General features: G+C 40.4%; 3 protein-coding genes across 3 annotated transcripts; 1 reads left to right on the top strand and 2 right to left on the bottom strand.

Moving 5' to 3' along the window:
- Positions 1-603: 603 nt before the first annotated feature.
- atp1b3a (ATPase Na+/K+ transporting subunit beta 3a) lies at positions 604-4,213 on the bottom strand. Its single transcript, XM_029524847.1, has 7 exons — positions 3,962-4,213; positions 2,618-2,746; positions 2,211-2,309; positions 1,890-2,083; positions 1,643-1,693; positions 985-1,071; positions 604-904 (listed from the first exon to the last, which is right to left on the bottom strand). The coding sequence occupies exons 1-7, from the start codon at positions 4,071-4,073 to the stop codon at positions 737-739; spliced, it is 840 nt and encodes a 279-aa protein (XP_029380707.1). The 5' UTR covers positions 4,074-4,213; the 3' UTR covers positions 604-736.
- A 1,777-nt stretch (positions 4,214-5,990) lies between these two features.
- Positions 5,991-14,204, bottom strand: gk5 (glycerol kinase 5). Its single transcript, XM_029525457.1, has 16 exons — positions 13,621-14,204; positions 13,425-13,518; positions 12,813-12,888; positions 12,620-12,713; positions 12,287-12,418; positions 11,839-11,914; positions 11,502-11,563; positions 11,330-11,403; positions 10,989-11,049; positions 10,349-10,475; positions 10,163-10,267; positions 9,436-9,530; positions 8,736-8,839; positions 8,574-8,633; positions 8,199-8,332; positions 5,991-7,705 (listed from the first exon to the last, which is right to left on the bottom strand). Exons 1-16 carry the CDS (start codon positions 13,744-13,746, stop codon positions 7,533-7,535), a joined length of 1,593 nt encoding a protein of 530 aa, XP_029381317.1. The 5' UTR covers positions 13,747-14,204; the 3' UTR covers positions 5,991-7,532.
- A 37-nt stretch (positions 14,205-14,241) lies between these two features.
- LOC115058144 (nucleolin-like) lies at positions 14,242-19,052 on the top strand. Its single transcript, XM_029525458.1, has 14 exons — positions 14,242-14,316; positions 14,877-14,952; positions 15,059-15,103; positions 15,180-15,296; positions 15,939-16,010; positions 16,094-16,217; positions 16,320-16,471; positions 16,725-16,854; positions 17,048-17,211; positions 17,351-17,480; positions 17,560-17,693; positions 17,872-17,998; positions 18,100-18,296; positions 18,762-19,052. The coding sequence occupies exons 1-13, from the start codon at positions 14,302-14,304 to the stop codon at positions 18,260-18,262; spliced, it is 1,449 nt and encodes a 482-aa protein (XP_029381318.1). The 5' UTR covers positions 14,242-14,301; the 3' UTR covers positions 18,263-18,296; positions 18,762-19,052.
- Positions 19,053-19,314: the final 262 nt, after the last annotated feature.

Genomic DNA, 19,314 nt, shown 5'->3' with positions numbered 1-19,314 from the left:
ACATAGAAAGGGACTCTGAAGTTGGCATTTCATATACAGGAATACAGTGGCTATACTTGATTATCAAGGTACGTTCTATGAAGTCTCTGTGACGTGATAATGTGAATACTTTGCAGATGTGTTGCAAATGTTCTACTTTCTCAATTATACTATACACCAAGATAAAAATCCTCTCAACATCAGATTATACAGTCGTTCATACAATTTTGAGAGATGAAAACCACACTCTCTTCCTGACAGAAGGAAAATCTAAAAAAACATGAAAAGAAAAAGAAAAAGAAAAAGAAAACTGTATTAGCAACTACATCATAGCTCCAAATGGCTTGGTTGCAATGGCTATACATTACCTAATCACATTAATACTAAAATAAAACAAAACAATAGAGTGAAGAATGAGAAGTGCAGGATGGAAGGGATGATGGATGGTCAGGAGCAGAGCCTGTTTGTTCTCAGGATCTTTGACGAAGTTAGCGAAGGAATAGTCGAGGAAAGAAGGGTCAGAGATGTCATCAAAGGAACATTCAATTTCTGTATCTGGCTCTTCTGCTGCAAACCAGACTAGTCGGCATTTAACATTTTGGCCTCATCCCACAAAATGCAGTCTTTGTGACATATTTCACACTTCCTTCCTTGTTGTTGTTTTTTTTTTTTTTTTACATAAATCTTTAAACATAAATCCTTAGCACACATGGGCACCTTCTGCGCCATGTTTCCTTTTTACCCGCCGTCACCTCTTTTACTCCAACACCTTGACCCTGAAGGTGACGCGGCCCAGGAACTTATCCCTCTCGTCATTGTTGCGGAGGTCAGAGCCCTCTACCCTGCACTCCACCGGCAACTCCTTGTTGTAGTCCTCCTTGGTGAGCAGCAGCTTGACAGCCACCAGAGGCTGGACGTAATTCTCCTGCATCGGGGAAGAGCCAGCCTTCTGTCAATACCGCATCAATGTGAGCAGACATGATCTGACTGGAAACAAATACTTACATGAGCTTTCTTGCCGTAGTAGGGGAAATACATCTTGTCAATACGTCCCTCTCTGGGGAAATATTGCATTTGGACTGTGCTCTCTTTCTGCAGAGAAAAGCAAGTGTTAAGCCATGTCCATCCACTTCATACTTAATGAAATTGGTTATATCAAGTTATATAAAACAAGACTTCTTTTTACAAGATCACATGAGACAGGACATGAAAACGGAAAGCGATGACTCCGCTATTAGAGAAAAGATTTAAAGACGGATGCGGACAAAGTGATGCGCCCTGCTTTAATCCGCTAACGGATATCTGTGACTAAAAATTACGCAGATTAGACTAAAATGACTCTGAAGTGGCACTAGGATGGGTTTAGAGGCACCTGAATAATGGCTTGTTACATAATAAAAATGTGCTAACACACCTACTGGCCTTATCCTGATAATTTACATACATCTCTTACCCTAAAGCCATCAGTGACAGCATGCAGAAAGAATTCAGACACAGAGTAGACAAAAAGAAGGGAGGAAAAAAAAACAAAAAGAAAGGTGAACAAAAGGAAAATATTGAGACTGTTAATGGTCATCAGAGCTTTTCATGAGAGAACTAAAGAGAAAAAAAAAATATGCATACAAACAATTGGCACATGTATAATCTGGAGAAAATGGTTTACTTTTACAGTGCAGTTGATATAGGGGTCTCCAAGGGGCTTCAGGCCAATGATCTAAAGGTGAGGCAAACAGAAGCAATTGTGATTATTGGAATAAACAAATAAAGTGAACCTGCTGCCTTCATGACACTAATTATTAGTGGGGACTGATCAAAGTTGGCTCTTAGGCTGGCAGAGAAGGAATAAATTGTACATTCGGAATGACAGTTTTATACCTCTAAAAACCAAGTCAAGCCTAAATCAGCGTTACCCTGTTCATTTTCAGCAGTACACAGGGTTTTCCCTCAGAATAACCAAAGTTCGTGTCAGAGAGACCAGAGCAAAAACTCAGGGAGCCTCTTTTGAAACGACAAACTTTCTTTGTCGTTTCCTCTGGATCTTCCTGCAGAAAGTATGCTCCCTGACGGCAGTCCTCATTCTTCTCCTGCTCTGTATCGTTATATCCTGAGAGAGATGACAGAGACGTGTTCAGATATATGGCTAGGATCCTTGGAAAAAGATCCAGGGAGCGGAACCGAGCTAGTGTTAACTCTTTTCCATTCATCTGTGTATGAGAAAGGTGCGAACTTACTTTGCAGGAAGGTGTTCAGGTGTTCCACGTAATGGCTGTACTTTTGTGGGTCAGATTTGTTGAATGTGATGTCCAATGAATTTGGACGAATCACCAAACCTGCACCAACACAGAAATCAAGTAACCACCAAGTGAATGCAGTAAATAATTGCTGCAATAGAAACTAATGCTCAGCCATGATTGAGGGTTGTCTCAAATTACCCCCCCCCCAACAAGACACAGGAAGAGCCTTCAAAACAGGTTGATACAAAATGCAGCTGTAATGTGGTGCATTATCGTTACAGCATCATATCAGTGAGAGTATGACTATTGAGTGCCTGAACAGAAGAGTGCTGTCAGTTAGAGTAGGCCTACCTGAGAGTCACCACTGCTGCTGATGTGTGTGCTGAATGTTGAGAGACACTAACCTGGATGGGGGACCCGGTCTCTGTATCTTGGCACATTGTCATCCAGAGTGAGCAGCATCACCCACATTGTCAGGGCGAACATACCAGCCAAGAAACAGTAAAAAACCAAGTAGAACAACAGGATGAGGGCTGGAGGAAGTTGGAGAAACAGAAATTGAAGAGAAGTTGGAAAGAGACTTAATGAGGGAAAGAGACATAGAAAGGTTATGAATAATTAACTGCGAGCTTGGACCAATGTCTTCAGATTTCTTCACCTGTAGGGCGGCTTAAACATTTCTCATTTTTTGCTTGTATTATCCCTTTGAGAGAAACCATTTTGGAGCAAGGGGGGACATGCTCACACACCGTAAGCAAATCCGGGGCTTTCACTTGAGACCTTCAGTTTACTAAGCTCACGAGATTAAAGGGTGATGCAGCAGTGCTCAAAGCATCTGCTGCCTCATTTATGGCAGAAGGCGGGAGGAGGATGTGAAAAAAGGAGCCACAGACATGCAAACATCTGACTCAAAATGGTTCACCATCATCCAACCTTTTCACAGCTCGGATGCCCTCTAATTTGACAGCCAAAAAAAAGGAAAAAAAAAAAAGATGGCCCCCTCAGCTTCCTTCCTGTACAGCCACCCCCCCCCCCCCTTCTTTCTCTCATTCCTCCCCAACAGTATCCCACAATGCACCTGCCTAGTGCTTGTAAGAGGGAGAAAGAGGAGAGAGGGAATCCCATTTGACCTTGACAGGCATGCTAATGTGGGCGGCCATGCAACTGCAATGGAGCATCCCACTGCACAGCAGCACAGAGGCCCAGGCAGCCTGACAGCCCACCCCAGCCTATAGGAGCTGGCTGCTGGAGGGAGGGTGTTGTGTTACTACTAAATCTGGAAATAACTCCAACATGAATCATGAAATGTATGGATCCCTCAGCTGTGGAGTCGGCTCTGGAATGCTGCAGCTCTCTGCCTCTGATGTGATGAGACATTTATCAAAAGTGCTCTGCAGTGTGGATGCCGTTCCCTGATAACCTGATTGATGCAGGTGATAAATCTGAATAAGAATCTGCTTGCTGTTGTGACTGATCTTTCTTTTCTTTCTGCCTGTGCAGCACACCTCTGAAAGCTTCATTCATCTCGGTGAGCTTCCTGGTGGAGGCTTCTCCTCTACACCTTCATGTAGGCCCCCCTCAGCCAACACGCAGTCCACATGCCAGCCATTTGAATCCTGACACACACAGGAGGATGTGGCAGGCTATATATTCCGGAGGCATACATGCATTAGGCCTACAGCTTGGGAAAACTGAAAGAAGGAGACAGCAGACTGAGTACGGGAGCCGTGAATGTCACCCATCCTTACCCCAGCTGCTGGCCGTGCGACCCAGCAGCTCCCCGGTCCTCGGGTTGTAGAAGGAGTCCTTCCAGCTGGACGTGCTCTCCTTGTTAGCCGCTTTATCCTCGCTGCTGGCCATGGTGGAGATCTATTCTTCTTTTCCTCCTCTGGTCCAAAATGTTTTTATTCTTTTGCTTAAAAAAAGCAGAAAAGCGCAGCGGGCGATGTAATGAGGCGGAGAAGCCGGCGAGGCGGCGGTGAGTGGTCGGATCAATGGTTGGGAAGGAGTGGGCGGTGTAGAAAGAGGGAGAGCAGAAGGAGAGAGATGATGTGCTGGAACAAAAAAAAGGGGGGGAGAGAAGGTGAGGAAAGGAAAAAAAAACCGTCAATGACGTCTCGGCAGCTGATGCGGTGCGGACAGATGGATGTACATTGGTTAACGGCGGAGAGACGCGCGGAGGCGCACCGTTACGCGCACAATTTATAAAAAGAGCATCCATTATGTTTCTTACCATCAGTTACATTATAACGGCCACATGCATGCGGGGACAGGCAGGGATCTACAAGCTTTTACACCTTCAACACTCACGAGGAACACAGGAAGGTTTTTAACCGCATTATTTTCGACTTCAAATTGCATCAAAGGATCCCAAAGAGAGAGAGAGAGAGAGAGAGCCCCTTTTGTTTTCTGTATTCTACATCACATCTTCCTGATTTTTCAGCCTATAGCTTCACTGGTCCCCTCTGCACTGAGTCGTCAAACTAAAAACCAATCCAATAGACTGCAGTCTGACAGCCATTTACTTATGGACCACACAGTGCATTAATGACAGTGATCAGCATATTTGACACAAGGATGCTATTTGTGACTGGCTGAGCATAGATATTTGGGGCATTTGCCAATCCTTGTTGCCATGGCAATTATGCACTACTGAAACTAGAATGTGTGCGCGTGAGAGAGAGAGAAAGATTGTGGACAGATGTGCTAAAGTTGACAGAGACTTACTGGATGCTCATGCCTGTATCAGTTTCAGGATATAAGACAAAAATGAACATCAAATGTATATGCTGATATTTGCTTTGGTCGTGGTTGTACTAAAGTTACCTTCCCAGGATAAATGAAGTGACTTGAGAGATGCTTAGGCAGCAGTCGGAGAGGCTGAGACACTGACAGGAAAGGAAAAAGACAAAAAGCTTAACTTCTAACCCCCTGACACTGTCTAACAATCCTAATGTGTCAGAGAGGAGGAGGAGAGGGGAGGGAGGGGAGGGGGTTATATAATGACCCTTGATGCAGGGTTCAGCTCCTGTGGGGGAGGGGGACTGGAGTAGTGGTCACATTGCATCAAGTTCCTGCTGTCAGACTGAATTTGTTGCAAGGCAGGGTCCACCACGGCTCATACAATGCGGCACCAGGCACGCACACAAACGCGCACATTTCGCTGAATGGAGTGAGAGCAGGCAGCGCTGCTCTGCCTCACTCTCTGTGAGGGCATCCCACTACAAGCCAAACCCTCCGGCCAGAGATCCTGCCCTGGTTGGAGTGAGAGTTCGATCAGAGGCAGCGTTTGGATGCAGGAGATGGATGACTTGATGCAGAAAAGCTACACTGTATGGCCCTGTATGTTTCTCCTCGGACTGAACACACACAATCCTCCCATTGTTTGAGAAAGCCCCCTTTCTGCGCACTCAATTAGTGTCCCCACCTCCTCTCTCACCATACCAGCAACATGAACAGGAATACACACCCCATTTGTTCTCTCAGTCACTCTATCCGCAAGCTACCATAGCAACTCTCACAGTGAGGTCAGTCACATCAGTGAGAAACAATCCCCACACTCATCCAACATCCTGTTAGTCGGGTATGTCCCTAAGCACAAGGGGACTTCCCCAGAGTCCATGGGACAGTGAAGCCCTCCAGGTGGTGTCTGCTCACTCATCAGTGCCACCTATACACACACCCTCACATCACCACAGGAACCTGCCGATTTTAAGAGCAGCTTTCACAACATACAAAAAGTACATGACATTTCCAGAAACACACAATTTATGGATACACGATTGTATTTTCATTTCCCAGCAGCTTGGGATGACAAGTTCCATTCAAGAACTGAATGAAGTGTTAGAAGATGCCACAAGAAGAAAAAAAAAATTATAATAGCAGTATTATACAGTGTCACTTTGCATAACAAAGTTTAATATATGATGGGGAAAAAAAAAGAAAAAAGTATTACAACATACAGAAAATGTTTAACAATATCTAGCCAGCAGAACACCTCAACGATAACATTCAGTTTGCTTTTTAAAAAGTAATTCCTCATTATGTCACATAAGTACAGGCACATTTCATTGTAACACAATTTGAACTGGTTACTTTGTCATTAGAGCTCATCAGCTATAGTAAAAGACATGAGTCAAGCCATTATCGTTTGACATCACCATATCTGGGAGAATCGGATTATTACGTTAGTCTTTTTGCAGATCCCGCTATCCAAAAAAAAAAACATACCCATTAGTTTCCACAAACAAAAAAGTTAACAACTGAAATAATGACTACACAACAAGGATGGAAAAGTAACACTACACTAGTAACACTCAGAAGAAATGTATACTTCTGCGTCAGGTCAATTACACAACTATTTATTTTTTTGATTAATTTGTTCTTGAATTAGTGGAAATAAAAGTCTAAATGTTTATCTCCAAAATCCTCAAGATGTGCTCCTGGAAACTGCGTCACAGCTGATTATAAAAAAAAGTTTTTGCTTGAATTGACACACAACTCATTTCTACCAGAGGAAAGACAGATTTAATGCCCTTAATGGGAATCCAAGTAATTATACAGTATGTCATTTGTTTTTGTTCCAGTCACATTAAAGAAATATCCTGTCTGCAATAATTGCATTCAGTTTTTACATCTAATTACATTATAGCTGTTTCCCTTTTCTTCAAGGCTATTTGTGTGACGTGGGGTTGGAAATACCACGTTAAACCAAGAAGAAACAGATAAACACTAAAGAATGTTTGCAATATGGCACAAAAGGTGTTTCTTCCTTTTTTGAACTCTTTGAATCTTGAAGTATCACAAACAGAAGTGTTAAGTACTGTGTTTGCTTCCCACACAAAGGACCCTAAGAGAACTGGAATTAAATCATTTCAAGCTATAGCACAGTCTTAGCATGTGGCATGTGGTTGCTATGGTGAGTTCATAAACTAAAAACCGTAAAGCAAATCGTTACCGCCCCCATGTGGAACATTTTGATTTAAAAAAAAATTTGTCTCGGTAAAATATCATTATGTGAGCAATGCAGCATTTACCTGAGATCTGGAATGAGTGCACAGTTCATCTGAAAAGGCTGCTACTGTATGGACAAACAGCAAGCTTGGAATATATCCTGGTCAACATTTAAGGCTGGAAAGGTTCATGACCTGATCAGAACTGTTTTTAGCACTTTGCCACAGTCCTGATTTCAACTGTTGCTATACAGAATACACCATGATGGCAACTTGAACAGCCCTCAGCTGTGTTTATTTTAACTGTCATGTATGCTCTCACATATACTCAAACCTCATGTTTTAGTCATCCCCTTGACCTCCAGGCTCAAGGCTTGCTGTACCAATTCATGGAACGTTGGAGAGCTTTCTCCCAGCTCTGGAGGATGGGGATGTACTCCCGGTTTGAGCTGCCACATCCATCTTTGGCTGCTCTGTGAGGTAAGAAGACCTGGTCAATGCTCCGCAGCTTTTTTAGCTCTTCTCGTGTCTTCCAGAAACCTACAGTTAAGGTCAGAGACAGAGGAAAAGAAAGAGGAAACAAATGAATTTCTCTGAAAGAACAATAATAAATCAATCTAAGTTGTTTGATTTTCTTAAACAATGACTAATGTGTGCAAATGTTTCAGAGCATGCACAATGAAATGGAAAACAGGTTATATAACAAACAGAAGCTTTTCATTTCACATCTTCTGCCAGTCAGAAAGAATAAAAATAGAACTAAAAACTAAAAATAGTGTTTGTAATATTTTTAGTGAAAAACAAAAAACTACTGTGAAAGTAATGCTGTTTAACTGTGAGAGAAGAGAAGAACTAAGGACACATCTCTCCAACCCACAAATCTTTTTTGGAACTATTCTTTTTTTTTTACACTATTAAGTACAAATACAATAAGTTTTTGGTTAAAAAACAAAAAACAAAAACAACAACAACAAAAAAACAAAAAACAAAAACCACATAGCATAGTGCGCACGTGTGACTAATATGTGCTTACCTACTCCAAGTCCAGCGACAAAAGCACACCCCAAACATGACATTTCATTGTCTTTGTGTCGGGCTACCTTTCTGCCAAACAAGTCAGCAGTCAGCTGCATGATGAAGTCGTTAGTAGAAACCCCACCATTCACCCTGACAGAGAATAAAACACAGGAGTCTCCATTAAATTACACCGCAACTCGCTCTACTGTAACAGAGAAACAGAGACACATAATGGATTGTGAATAAAACTGAACTGCATTATTACAAATCAAATATCAGATTAGATATCCAGCTGGGAGATAGAATGTCTCAGAGGGACTTCTGTGTTGAAAGCAGGCTTATGTTACCAGAAATCACATACTGACTGACACAACATTAAAAATAACCATGCCTGATCTTGGCTATGGGGATGTGGGTTTCTCTCAGCATTATCTCATACAGCTGTTTGTTTCTGCAAGGAATAAACAGAAGGCAAAGAAAGATTATCAATTATCACAAATGAGATTGAGTGGAATTAGTAGAAACTCTCTCTGATCTCTCCAGTGGGACTCACCTGAAGGCTACAGACTCCAGTATGGCACGGACCAGGTGGCTTTTAGTGGTTGAGGGTTTGAGGCCCATGAATGATGCACAGGCTTTGGGGTCATTCAGAGGAGCCTTTGGGTGCATAAAAGATAAGAGTCAGTGAAAAACAAAGCTGGTACTTGACACAGTTAACAGCTACACTGTTTTATTGGAATACTGTACACAGTAGCTCTTGGCTAATCAAACTTAAGGAAACTAGTGGTAGCTATTTGTAATTTAGACTATTAACGTTCAGAACACAAACTTACAAAAGTCAGTTCACAAAGTAGGGCAGGAAAAAAAAAGGAGACACATAACCATGTTACAGAGGGGAAAAAGTGAAAATAAATTCATGTAATGACCAAATATGAATATACAGGTGCATCTCAATACATTTGAATTTCATCAAAAATTTCTGTGATTTAATTGAAAAAGTGAAACTCATGTCATATAGTCATTACACATAGACTGATAGATTTCAAGTGTTTATTTCTTTTAATTTTGATTATTATAACTTACTGAATGAATGAAAACCCAGAATTCCGTATCTCAGAAAATTCAAATATTGTAAAAAAGGTAAATATTGGAGTCGTTTTACTTGAGTGAAAAAAAACAAAAACAAAAAACAAACAAAAAAACTATACCAACTACATACGTTTGTAGCACGTTTACATGCACCGCATAGCTACCTGAAGGCCACTGAAGGACGGCACAAAGCACACTCCATCAGAGTCATCCACGCTGTAAGCCATGGCACTGGTGTCCTTGACGTCAGAAAAGAGCTCTGCACCAACACACACAGGCTTCTCCTATTAAACTGGTCAGTTACTGACTTCATCTGTGGCATTCACTCAAATGTGAATGTGTTTAAAGGGTTTCGGCCAAAAACTGTAAACACTGATATACAGTAATGATATGATATGATATAATCAAGTTGCTATGTTGAAAATGATAAAAAGGGTTAGTGTTTTCATGTCCAGCAGGCATGAACAAGATGAGCATTCATTTGGAGTCATGCTTCTGTTTTTGGGTCCCAACAACTAAGGGAAATATTTGGCACTTGATTTTCCAAGATCTCATCATTGAGACATCATCCAACATTGTCTGTGTATCATGCTATTTGGAGCTGAGCAGATAGTGTACAGTGGCTTTTCCAATAATAACAGCTGTCGTTGCAACTTGCATTGATGACACAAGTAGCAGAAAGCGAAATTAAAACAAGTGCTAAAACAGGTCTGAAATCTCCCAACGATCAAACCTTTCACGTCGTTTTACAACACACGTCCCAAAACCTTAAAAAGTTTCTGATTCTCACTGATTCTGTGTTGCTTTAATTTTGCTACAAAAACCTTCAAAACTCTCTCTAAAAGAATGAAAATCGATCACTATAAGCACTGTATACAGCTCATTTCTCACCCAGCTCCTGTGCCCATCTGATGGCAGTGCCCGTGTCTGCTGCGTTACCCTCCGCAAGGTACACCAACTCTGGGCCGATCTTCCACCCCACCACAGGATACAGACCTGCGGAGAAGAAACACAAGCTGGAGCCTGAAAGGATAAATGTGGATATCAATAACTTCCTGTTAGTGTATTTGGCTTTACCTGCTACAGATGTATGTGGTTTCTGCCCAGTGTTGATGTTCATGAAGGTTCCTGTGCCCATGGTGATTTTCACATCGCCAACATCAAAACAGCACTCTCCAAACATGGCTGCCTGCTGGTCGGCCATCTGTAGCATTGGGACAGAGGAAAACACTTGTTGAGAACTCATTGAAACTTGAAGAGGTTAAGTCTAAATGGAAGAGTGAAAATGTTTCCAACATGTGTGATTTGAAATATAAGATATTTTTCATGAAGGGAAATACAATGTCAGACTGTATGACTGTCTGAATGTATGTCTACAGCTTCAATGCTAATGTTAAAATTCATTTCTTGTGTCTTTTGTGGCTGCATTTAATTTGATATCCACTAGATAGATATGTCATTATCCTGTCTGTTATCAACATCTATCACAAAGGAGCTGTAAGTTAAAGTTTCTTCTGTTAGCACTGAATATGTTCAGTAGTCAACAGTTTAAACTGAACAACACACTTGAACACTGCTGATGAACTAAGCACAGACAAATATCTTTTTACAACATAAGCGAACAGAAGCAGTAAATGCAATTAATTCAGCTTTTCTTTATCATAATCACACAGAAAACAGTGTGAGTGTGTATGACAGCAAAACCCTGACAACTCACCACTGACATGATAGGAATGGATACTCCAAAGATAGATGAGTCAGTGGAACCAAAGTCATAGCTGGTGGATGAAGACAGAGAAACCAGAGACAGTTAGGTTTGGGAATTACAACTTCACTTTAATAAAATCTATTAATACCATCTCACACATATTAATGAGTCCTTTCAGTTTCAGTTTTAGATATAGGCTGACTTAACATTAGATCATTTCTGTCATCTGGTTCAAATAAACACAGTGGGGTGATACAGGAAATACAGATATGATAATGGAAAGACCGAGCCAATGCCTAAAGCTCATGACTGCACACTGAGTTTGTATTTGAAGAAAACATTTGACTCACCCTGTGTCTTCTACTTTGGGGAAAATAGAGAGAGGCAGAGAAACAAGCGAGCACAGAAAACTGCTCCAACACATCTGTAAAAGTCACATTACAGTTGTAAGAGGGGAAAAAAAAAAAAAAACAACAACACATATCAGACATATAAGCTAAATCATCATGACATTGAGCTAACCTGATAGGAGTCAAAAATGCCTGTTGTGCTAGCATTAGAATAGTCTGTGGCATGGACTTTTCCTAAAACAGACAAGGTTAGACAAATGGTCAAACAATTGTTTCAAGGTCCAAGTTGTGTTTCCAGTTCAACCCTTTCCTGCAGGAGTTAGCTCAAACATTTCTCAGAAATGTGCAACAGGATTTAAACCACAAAGAACTTACTGTTTTGGTCTTAAGATCCTGATTCTGCAATCTAGTGGACTAGTGGCCTGATTATATATTGCTGTCCTGTCACAAACTACGCTGATCTCTGATCTCAATCTAGCGAGATTGCTTTTAGATGAGATCAAACCCACCTTTGGTGAGTTTGAAAATGAGCCAGGTGTCTATTGTTCCAAAGCAGCAGTTTCCTTCATCTACAGCTTGACGAATCTGGAAGAAGAGGGGAAACACGATCACCATCACTGGAGAAAAAAAAACACAACAGCACATCTCTGTTGATTTATATATGATATGACTGTCATCGTTTGATATTTAATTAATTCAAATGAACGAATTTGTGATGTCGCCTCATACCTCAGGAAACTGGATACATTTTTTTGGACACTTTATGATTCCAATAAATAACTGACCAATGAAGAAGATAAATTGTATGACGTATTTTGATGTCATATGAGACACATTTTCTTGTGATTTTAGCGTTTCAGTGCATACTACCTCTGATCTGATGTTTATGGCTTATTTATGTTGATGTGAATGGCATCTTTAAATGTTAAATGTGTACACCTGGACAGACACACTCACTTGCTTGTAGTGCGCCAAGGCCCAGACGAGGCGGAAGGTGACATGTTGAGTGGAGAAGACAATGAGACTCGCTGCAAGTAACCGCTTCTGCCTGGTCATGAGGTACAGCACCTTCATCACATTGTGGATTACCTTAGGTTGTTAGAACAAAAAAAAAAAAAAAAGGATGATAAACTAAATTTTACACCTATACTTTGTGGAGGGATAGTACCATATAGCCAAGGATGATATTAATTCATTCAAAAGTTCTCCTCTTTCATATTCCGTTTATATTGAACGTTCTTTCTCCGATTAATGAAATGTGTTAGAGATGCAAATCAGTCAAATACTCACTTTCATTGTGCAGGATCTGTTCCAAGACCTTACCAGGTCTGCAGCTCTTTGATCCTGCCAGCTGATAAAGTTATGAAAGGGGACCCCAGTTTTCCTGACAGCGGAAAAGAGAAGGAATAATGTCATCTGGTTTGCTAGCAGGTCTGAATTTCAAAGGCATTTAATTATTTAAATTAATTTTTATTCAAATTACCTGTCCCATGTTGTGAATGTGGCTCTTTGAGTGGAGATGCCAAGGGCTTCTATATTGCTCATTTGTAATCCTGCATCTGTAGCAGAGTGCACACACACACACAAATACAACAACTGCTGTCATTTTTAAACCTTTATTGGACAGAGAAGTGAAGCCTGACAGTACACAGAGTAAAAGACAAGTAGTGCAAAGGGCAATCAGCTGGGAGTCAAACCAGGAACTTGTTATGCATGGCCTATTTATAAGTCCTGACCATTCAACTTTTGAACCACTCAAAAACAACCTTTCACTTTCCAGTATAATGTGACCCAATAACAACAGAAAGAAATGCAGCCGACAAAATGTGCACAATGTAAATTATGGTATTATGAACGGTGTTAGGGTTACATTACACATCTAAAGAACAGGTATCGCTGGAAGTGCTCATCATTTGTTCTGAAAAATGAATTAAATGTGTTAGAGATGCTGGAACTGGAAACAATTTCCATGATTTTCAACATGCATGGTGAATGAATTCTTATGCCTTTTTTTATTCTTAATAAGTGAGTCAACACATTTTATTTGCGGTCGTAGTGTGGGTAGACAGAGCAGTGGGATTTTGTTCAACTGTACCGTGTACAGCTCCTCTGACTACAGTCACAAATCCACTCCATATTTGTTCTGGGTCCATCTCCACATGTCCCACCTCTGGATACAAGAGGACCACCTGGAAAAAATAAATGGGAAATGATCATTAGAAGGGACTAATGCTTTCCATTGATTGGGTGACTCGTGTGCGGGAGGAATAAGCCGAGGACCGGATGAACACCTTGGTGGTGCATGATCCTCGGATTTTTGTTTCCTTGTCATAGACGTGACATCTGATGTATGTCGTGCCGACGTCCACTGCCAAAATGAAGCTCCCCCTCTTTAAACCGTTCCTCTGACTCCCCATTGTCGAAGCTCAGATATGTTTTGTTGTCAGCTCATGTCGGTCCTGCCTCCCGTGAACCGATAATCACTCCTCGGCATCGGGTGGACCTCAAGCCGACCTTTGGACTGTTTTCCAGTCAACACGTTGACTGGACGTTGTGTTTGACGCAACAGGAGCGTCGGTTATTGAGAGGAGACCTGACATTCAACACTTCCAACTTTGAGTTGCTCCAGTGAGGAATCGAGCTAATTGGCTACTTGGGTGGCCGAATGAAACGAAAGCGAGACCGGAGCGCTTCAGTACACCAGACAAGCTCTCCTTAAAGAACTCGCTCGAAAACAGCGTTAAAACTCACGGATGTCCAGCGTTGGCCCCGTGTGTGCTCAGGACTGAAAAGGTGAAAGTCTGAAGTGCTTGTTCGGGCAGTCCTGTCCTGTTTGTCGTAACATCTCAACAAAATACACAGACACACCTTTCGGCTTCCGTAGTTTCCTGCGCACGCCCAGAGCGCGTTTTTCCTCACACGTGTGCTCACCGGAAAAGACCGGACACGGTCGCGTGCTGTTGTAACACACTATGGCAAAGACGGGCGTAAGAAAAACATAATTTTACCTTTAAACTAGCCAGACTAATCGTACACTAAGTTAAACGTTTTAGTGTTAACGGAGTTTGCTTAGATTAGCTGCATCTGCTAACAGTTGGGCTAGCTGGTGGTGAGACCAGAAAGCAGAGCTCTGCCTGTAAACACTGTTAAGCCAGAACCACAAAGAGCTTTAATGTCCTTTGCAAAGCAGTGAAAATTCATCGAACTACATCTGTACAGTTTGGCTGCTTCTTCAATAGACTAATCGATTAAGTTTGTTGATCGAAGTTAAATTAATAGTGTCAGTGAATAAACGAAGGATTGTCATTTGCTTCTTTTTGTCACATCATAAAGGTATAAATGTATTTAATGTTTGTTAGACAACATGGATTTTGAAGACACCACACTTTGTGGGTGGTGGTGGGGAATGACTATGGACATTTTCTTCTACTGTTTGTTTTGTTTTGTATTGATGGGACATAATAACTAATTGATAACGAAATACATTTTAAATTTGAGCCTTTCAGAAAACTCACTGCATGGGGTCTTAAAAATGTATTTGTTTCAGGCTACAATTTGCAGGAAAAGAAAGCGCAAAGTAGTCACAAGTATAGCTGTGGAAGAAGAAACCAACGTTTCCACTGGCAAGTTTTTTTTTTTTTTAACTTCAAACAACTAAAAAAAATCACACAGCTGGAAAACTAGATGAGTTATCGCCACAATATTCATTTTAAAATGTTTTTCTTTCAGATGGACAGACTGAGAGCACAGAGATGGAAAACCAAGATGAACAAGGTACGACAAATTGATCACACCTAATAATGTCTGATTGAATTTCTGAACAGTGCCAGTAACAAAGGTCTGTGTTTAGATTCCCATATGGGCACTGTCACTGAAGTAAAAGCGAGCACTCCCACTGTAAATGTATCCTGGGAGAAGAAAAATAAGGAAGGACAGGGTGAACAATCAGAGAGGAGAGCCACCTCAGGTAATGACGAATGATTGATCAGACACATGATGCTTAGTTGTAAGGCTGTTTACAAGTTACTTTTTTATAACCAAACACAGAACTGTCCACCATTTAAGTGATCCTAGTTAATAGTTCTGAAACTGAATGACTTTAAAGACAGCTGGCCAGCAGGTCTCACCTAGAAACTGAATTCTATTTACAAAAGGTGAGACTGCACTTTTTGTAGGGCAAATAACAAAAAGTATCTTAATTGTTTACCTGTTAGTTAAAACACATTTATTTCAACACAGATTGCAGGTGCTGACATTACTTATTTAGTTCATTTGTTTTCTTTGCTGTGTCTCTGACATTACCAATAAACAGAAACATTTAGCAACAGCAATTAGAAATAAGCTACAACTTATGTAATTAATGCACCTCTGATATTGTCAATATTCAATTAACCTAGTTATTCTGGGTGGTATAAAAGATCTTTGGGTGTGGGAAGACAGATGAATTTACATATGCTGAAATTATTCTTGTGCACCATTAAGTCTTTTTGACTGGAAACAGTAAAGTGAGAAAAGACCAGAAATGCTGCACACTGCCAGCCTCTTGTTCTTACTTTATTTAATCTTGGAGCAGGAACCAGATTACTAACTTGTTCTCTACCTCTTGCAGTAAATGTGAAACGAAAGGCACATGCTGACACTGAGATTTCCCCGCCAAAGAAAACAAAGCATATCAATGATGGTAAAATTTCAATAATAAACTGTGTTTGATTGGTAAAATACTTTATTTTGCCCTCACACAATTTACACTTGTTTCATTTGTAGGTTATTGTGTTTTTGTTGGCAATTTGAACAATTCCAAAACCTTGGAAGAGGTCAGAGATTCATTGGGAAGATACTTCATGACACAAAGTCTCTTGGTTCAAGACATCAGAGTAGACCGGTTGAAGTGAGTTTATGTTCAACTTTGTTTTTCATCAATTTTTTTGTGTAGTAGGTCAAGTAGACATAAATGCTAAATTACTCTTAAAATAATGTTTTGCTGTTGTAGAAAACATGCATTTGTAGATTTTGCCTCGGAGATGGACCTGACTAAAGCTCTGACATTAAATGGAGAGATGATCCTTGATAATCCTGTTAGAATCGCTAAAGCAAAGGCCAAAACCAAGGATGAGGTGAAAGCTCCTCGGGCAGAGAAAAAAGGTAACCGCCTTAACTACAAGTGTGATCACACATTACTTTAAATCATGCTCTACTTCACACACTAAATGCCATGTAATAGCAGTGCCTCTTCTATTAAAACAACCAGAGCCATTTATTATTTTAAAGAAATATTCATAAAGGCCCAATTTTCTCTATTACCTACTTAAATGATTTAATCATATGATGATTAAATGCAAGCCATTCAAAGTCATGTAATTTAAGAGCGCTTTTCTAACCTGCGGTCCCTCTTTAGCCAACAAAAATGCCAGATGTTTGTTTCTGAAGAATGTCCCATACAATGCAACAATGGAGGACATTGTGAAAGTCTTCGACAAGGCGGTCGCTGTACGCTTTCCTGGTGGAGCTAAAGCCCCCATCCAAGGGTGAGTGTTCGAAAAACCTGTGTTAAGGTATCCTAAGTGCACAACAGTGTCAAAACTGTTGCACAGTGCGGAAAACATGCAATTCATTCATTCAATTATTATTATGATAGTAATTTTCCTAATTATAATAATTAATTTACCTGTTATTTGTTATGTTTGCTGGATGACTTTACATTTGCAAATTTTTCAACAGCATTGCCTTTGTGGAGTTCAAAAATGAAAAGATTGCAAAGGAAACACTACAGACGCAACAAAATGTCAAGATCCAAGACCGAGTTCTCATTGTGGGCAAAGCAGGAGAAACATATGTGCCTAAAGTCACTGAGGCTAGTGAAAAAGAAGACGACCACACAAAGGGTAAAGTACTGGCTATTTAGAAATGTACTATTATTACTTGACATGATACCACAACCATTTTCTTTTCTTCTTTAACATCAGTTAAATCAGTATTTAGTGATTTGAATCCACAAAATATCCATTCTCTTCTCTTTCATAGCCGCAGTCCCTCCAAATAAGATTTTATTTGTGAGCAATTTGTCTTTCAATTTGAAAGAAGAGAAACTCAGCCAAATATTTCAGAAAGCTGTCAGCATCCAAATGCCAAAGAGCAAAGGCAAATCAAAGGGGTAAGTACACGTGCAGATACCTTAGCACAGTGGTCCACCTTCTTTTTTCAGGCTTTAAATGTTCTCAACATCTCTACAGCTATGCATTTGTTAAGTTTGCAACTGTGGCGGATGCTAAAAAAGCTCTACAGGCATCCCAAAATATAAAGCTGTCCAAAAGGCCAGTCAGAGTCCAGTTCTTTGAAATGAGAGAGAAGCCAGAAAAGAAAAAAGGTATGTGGGTTTAGCCTTTTAGCCCTTGCTGTGTTAATCATATGCTGGTTGTTGACTCTCCTAATCTACTCAATCATACTAATTGCAAAACCTTCATTTAAAGGGTTTCTAAAGTCAAATTGAGTTTTTGTGAGTTCTGGAGATACGATGTCACATTTGTGTGTTGGTGTGTTTTTAGTCCTGTTAAAAACACTGATTGTGATGGGACTTTCTAAGAAGACGACTGTGGAGACTCTTCAAGTAGCTTTTGAAGGAGCCATTAGTGCAAGAATGGCTGTAGACAAAGAGGCAGGAGGTTCCAAGAGGTTGGTACCATAATATCACCTGTTGGCTGATTCATGTTTTTTTTTTCCCCCCCCCCTATTCTTGAAATTGTACTTTACATTGTATTTATCCTTGTTCTCAGCTTTGGATTTGTGGAATTTGAGAATGAAGAAATTTGCAAAGCTGTCAAAGAATCCATGCAGGATGTTGAGATAGATGGCAGTAAAGTGACTGTGGCTTATGCAAAACAAAAAACAACAAAACGGTCACCAAAGGACAAGAGGAAAGGTGGCAGTGCGTCCTGATGATCGGCCGGCAGAGGAGAGCATGGAGGCTGAGGTGAGAGAGGCAGCAGAGTTAACAACCATCTTATAAGGGTTGTAATAGTTAAAACCATGTTGCAAACAGACCAGTGTACATTTTAAATTTCATGGATAGACAAATTACTACTACTACTACTACTAATAACAACAACAATGATAATATTAATGAACTTCACCATCTTCCCTTTTGAAAAGGATAAACATTTTGAATTTATCAGCTGCTAACATTTTTCTTTCAAAATGATAGCAGTTTACAGCTAATAAAAGCATTTGCCATTTTCCTCAATGTCCTCTCTTGTCGGTTAGTTAATAGTCATTTGTTGTCATCACGGTACTATTTCGTTTTATTTTATGACTCAGTCGGTTTCCATAAACTGAAAGGGACTGTTTCTCTCTGCCTTATCGTAACTGTTTTAATATAATTTCTGACTTCTAATTTGGTATTGATGTGTCTGAGGTTAAATGAACTGTTTCCTTGCAGGCTGAGGACCAGGAGCTGGTATGTTGTATGGTATGCGCTGCCGAATGCTGTTAAATAATTGGAGAATAAATTCTGATTTGTCTGTTTGTAAAAATGAGTTTATTTTATAGTGAAAGCTGTAACACAGTATTGAGTCCAAGTCTTCACTGTAGGACACTCATGTTGTAACTTCATATTGTCTGTACTGAAAATGACTTATTTCAAAACTTTTGTAGAAACAGAAAACTTGTTTTAACATTCTGCTGATGATCCAGTTGAATCAGTGTAAAGTGAAAATAAATCCATTTTAAAATCCCACCAGCTGTCTCCGTGTTTTTGTTTGAACATCTGTGATAAAGACCTGAGAGGTTACCCCAGGACTTGCTGAAATCCCGGCCAGGCTGCTAACTACCTCTTTTCTACCATTGTCCTGAAATAACACCAGTCTCCCAGTTTAACGTGCCAGGTCCCCCCCCCCACCCCCCCAAAATGATCAAGCTGGTGCATGAACAGTTTCCCCTCAAACTGTGACAGCTCTGCAGTAGTTCAGCCCAAACTCCGTGTCCTCCAATGA

This window comes from Echeneis naucrates, chromosome 17 (genome assembly GCF_900963305.1).
Source record: "Echeneis naucrates chromosome 17, fEcheNa1.1, whole genome shotgun sequence".
In the NCBI taxonomy this organism is placed as follows: Eukaryota; Metazoa; Chordata; class Actinopteri; order Carangiformes; family Echeneidae; genus Echeneis; species Echeneis naucrates.
The sequence above is the reverse complement of the archived record's forward strand: the minus strand, read 5'-3'. Positions and strand labels throughout refer to the sequence as shown.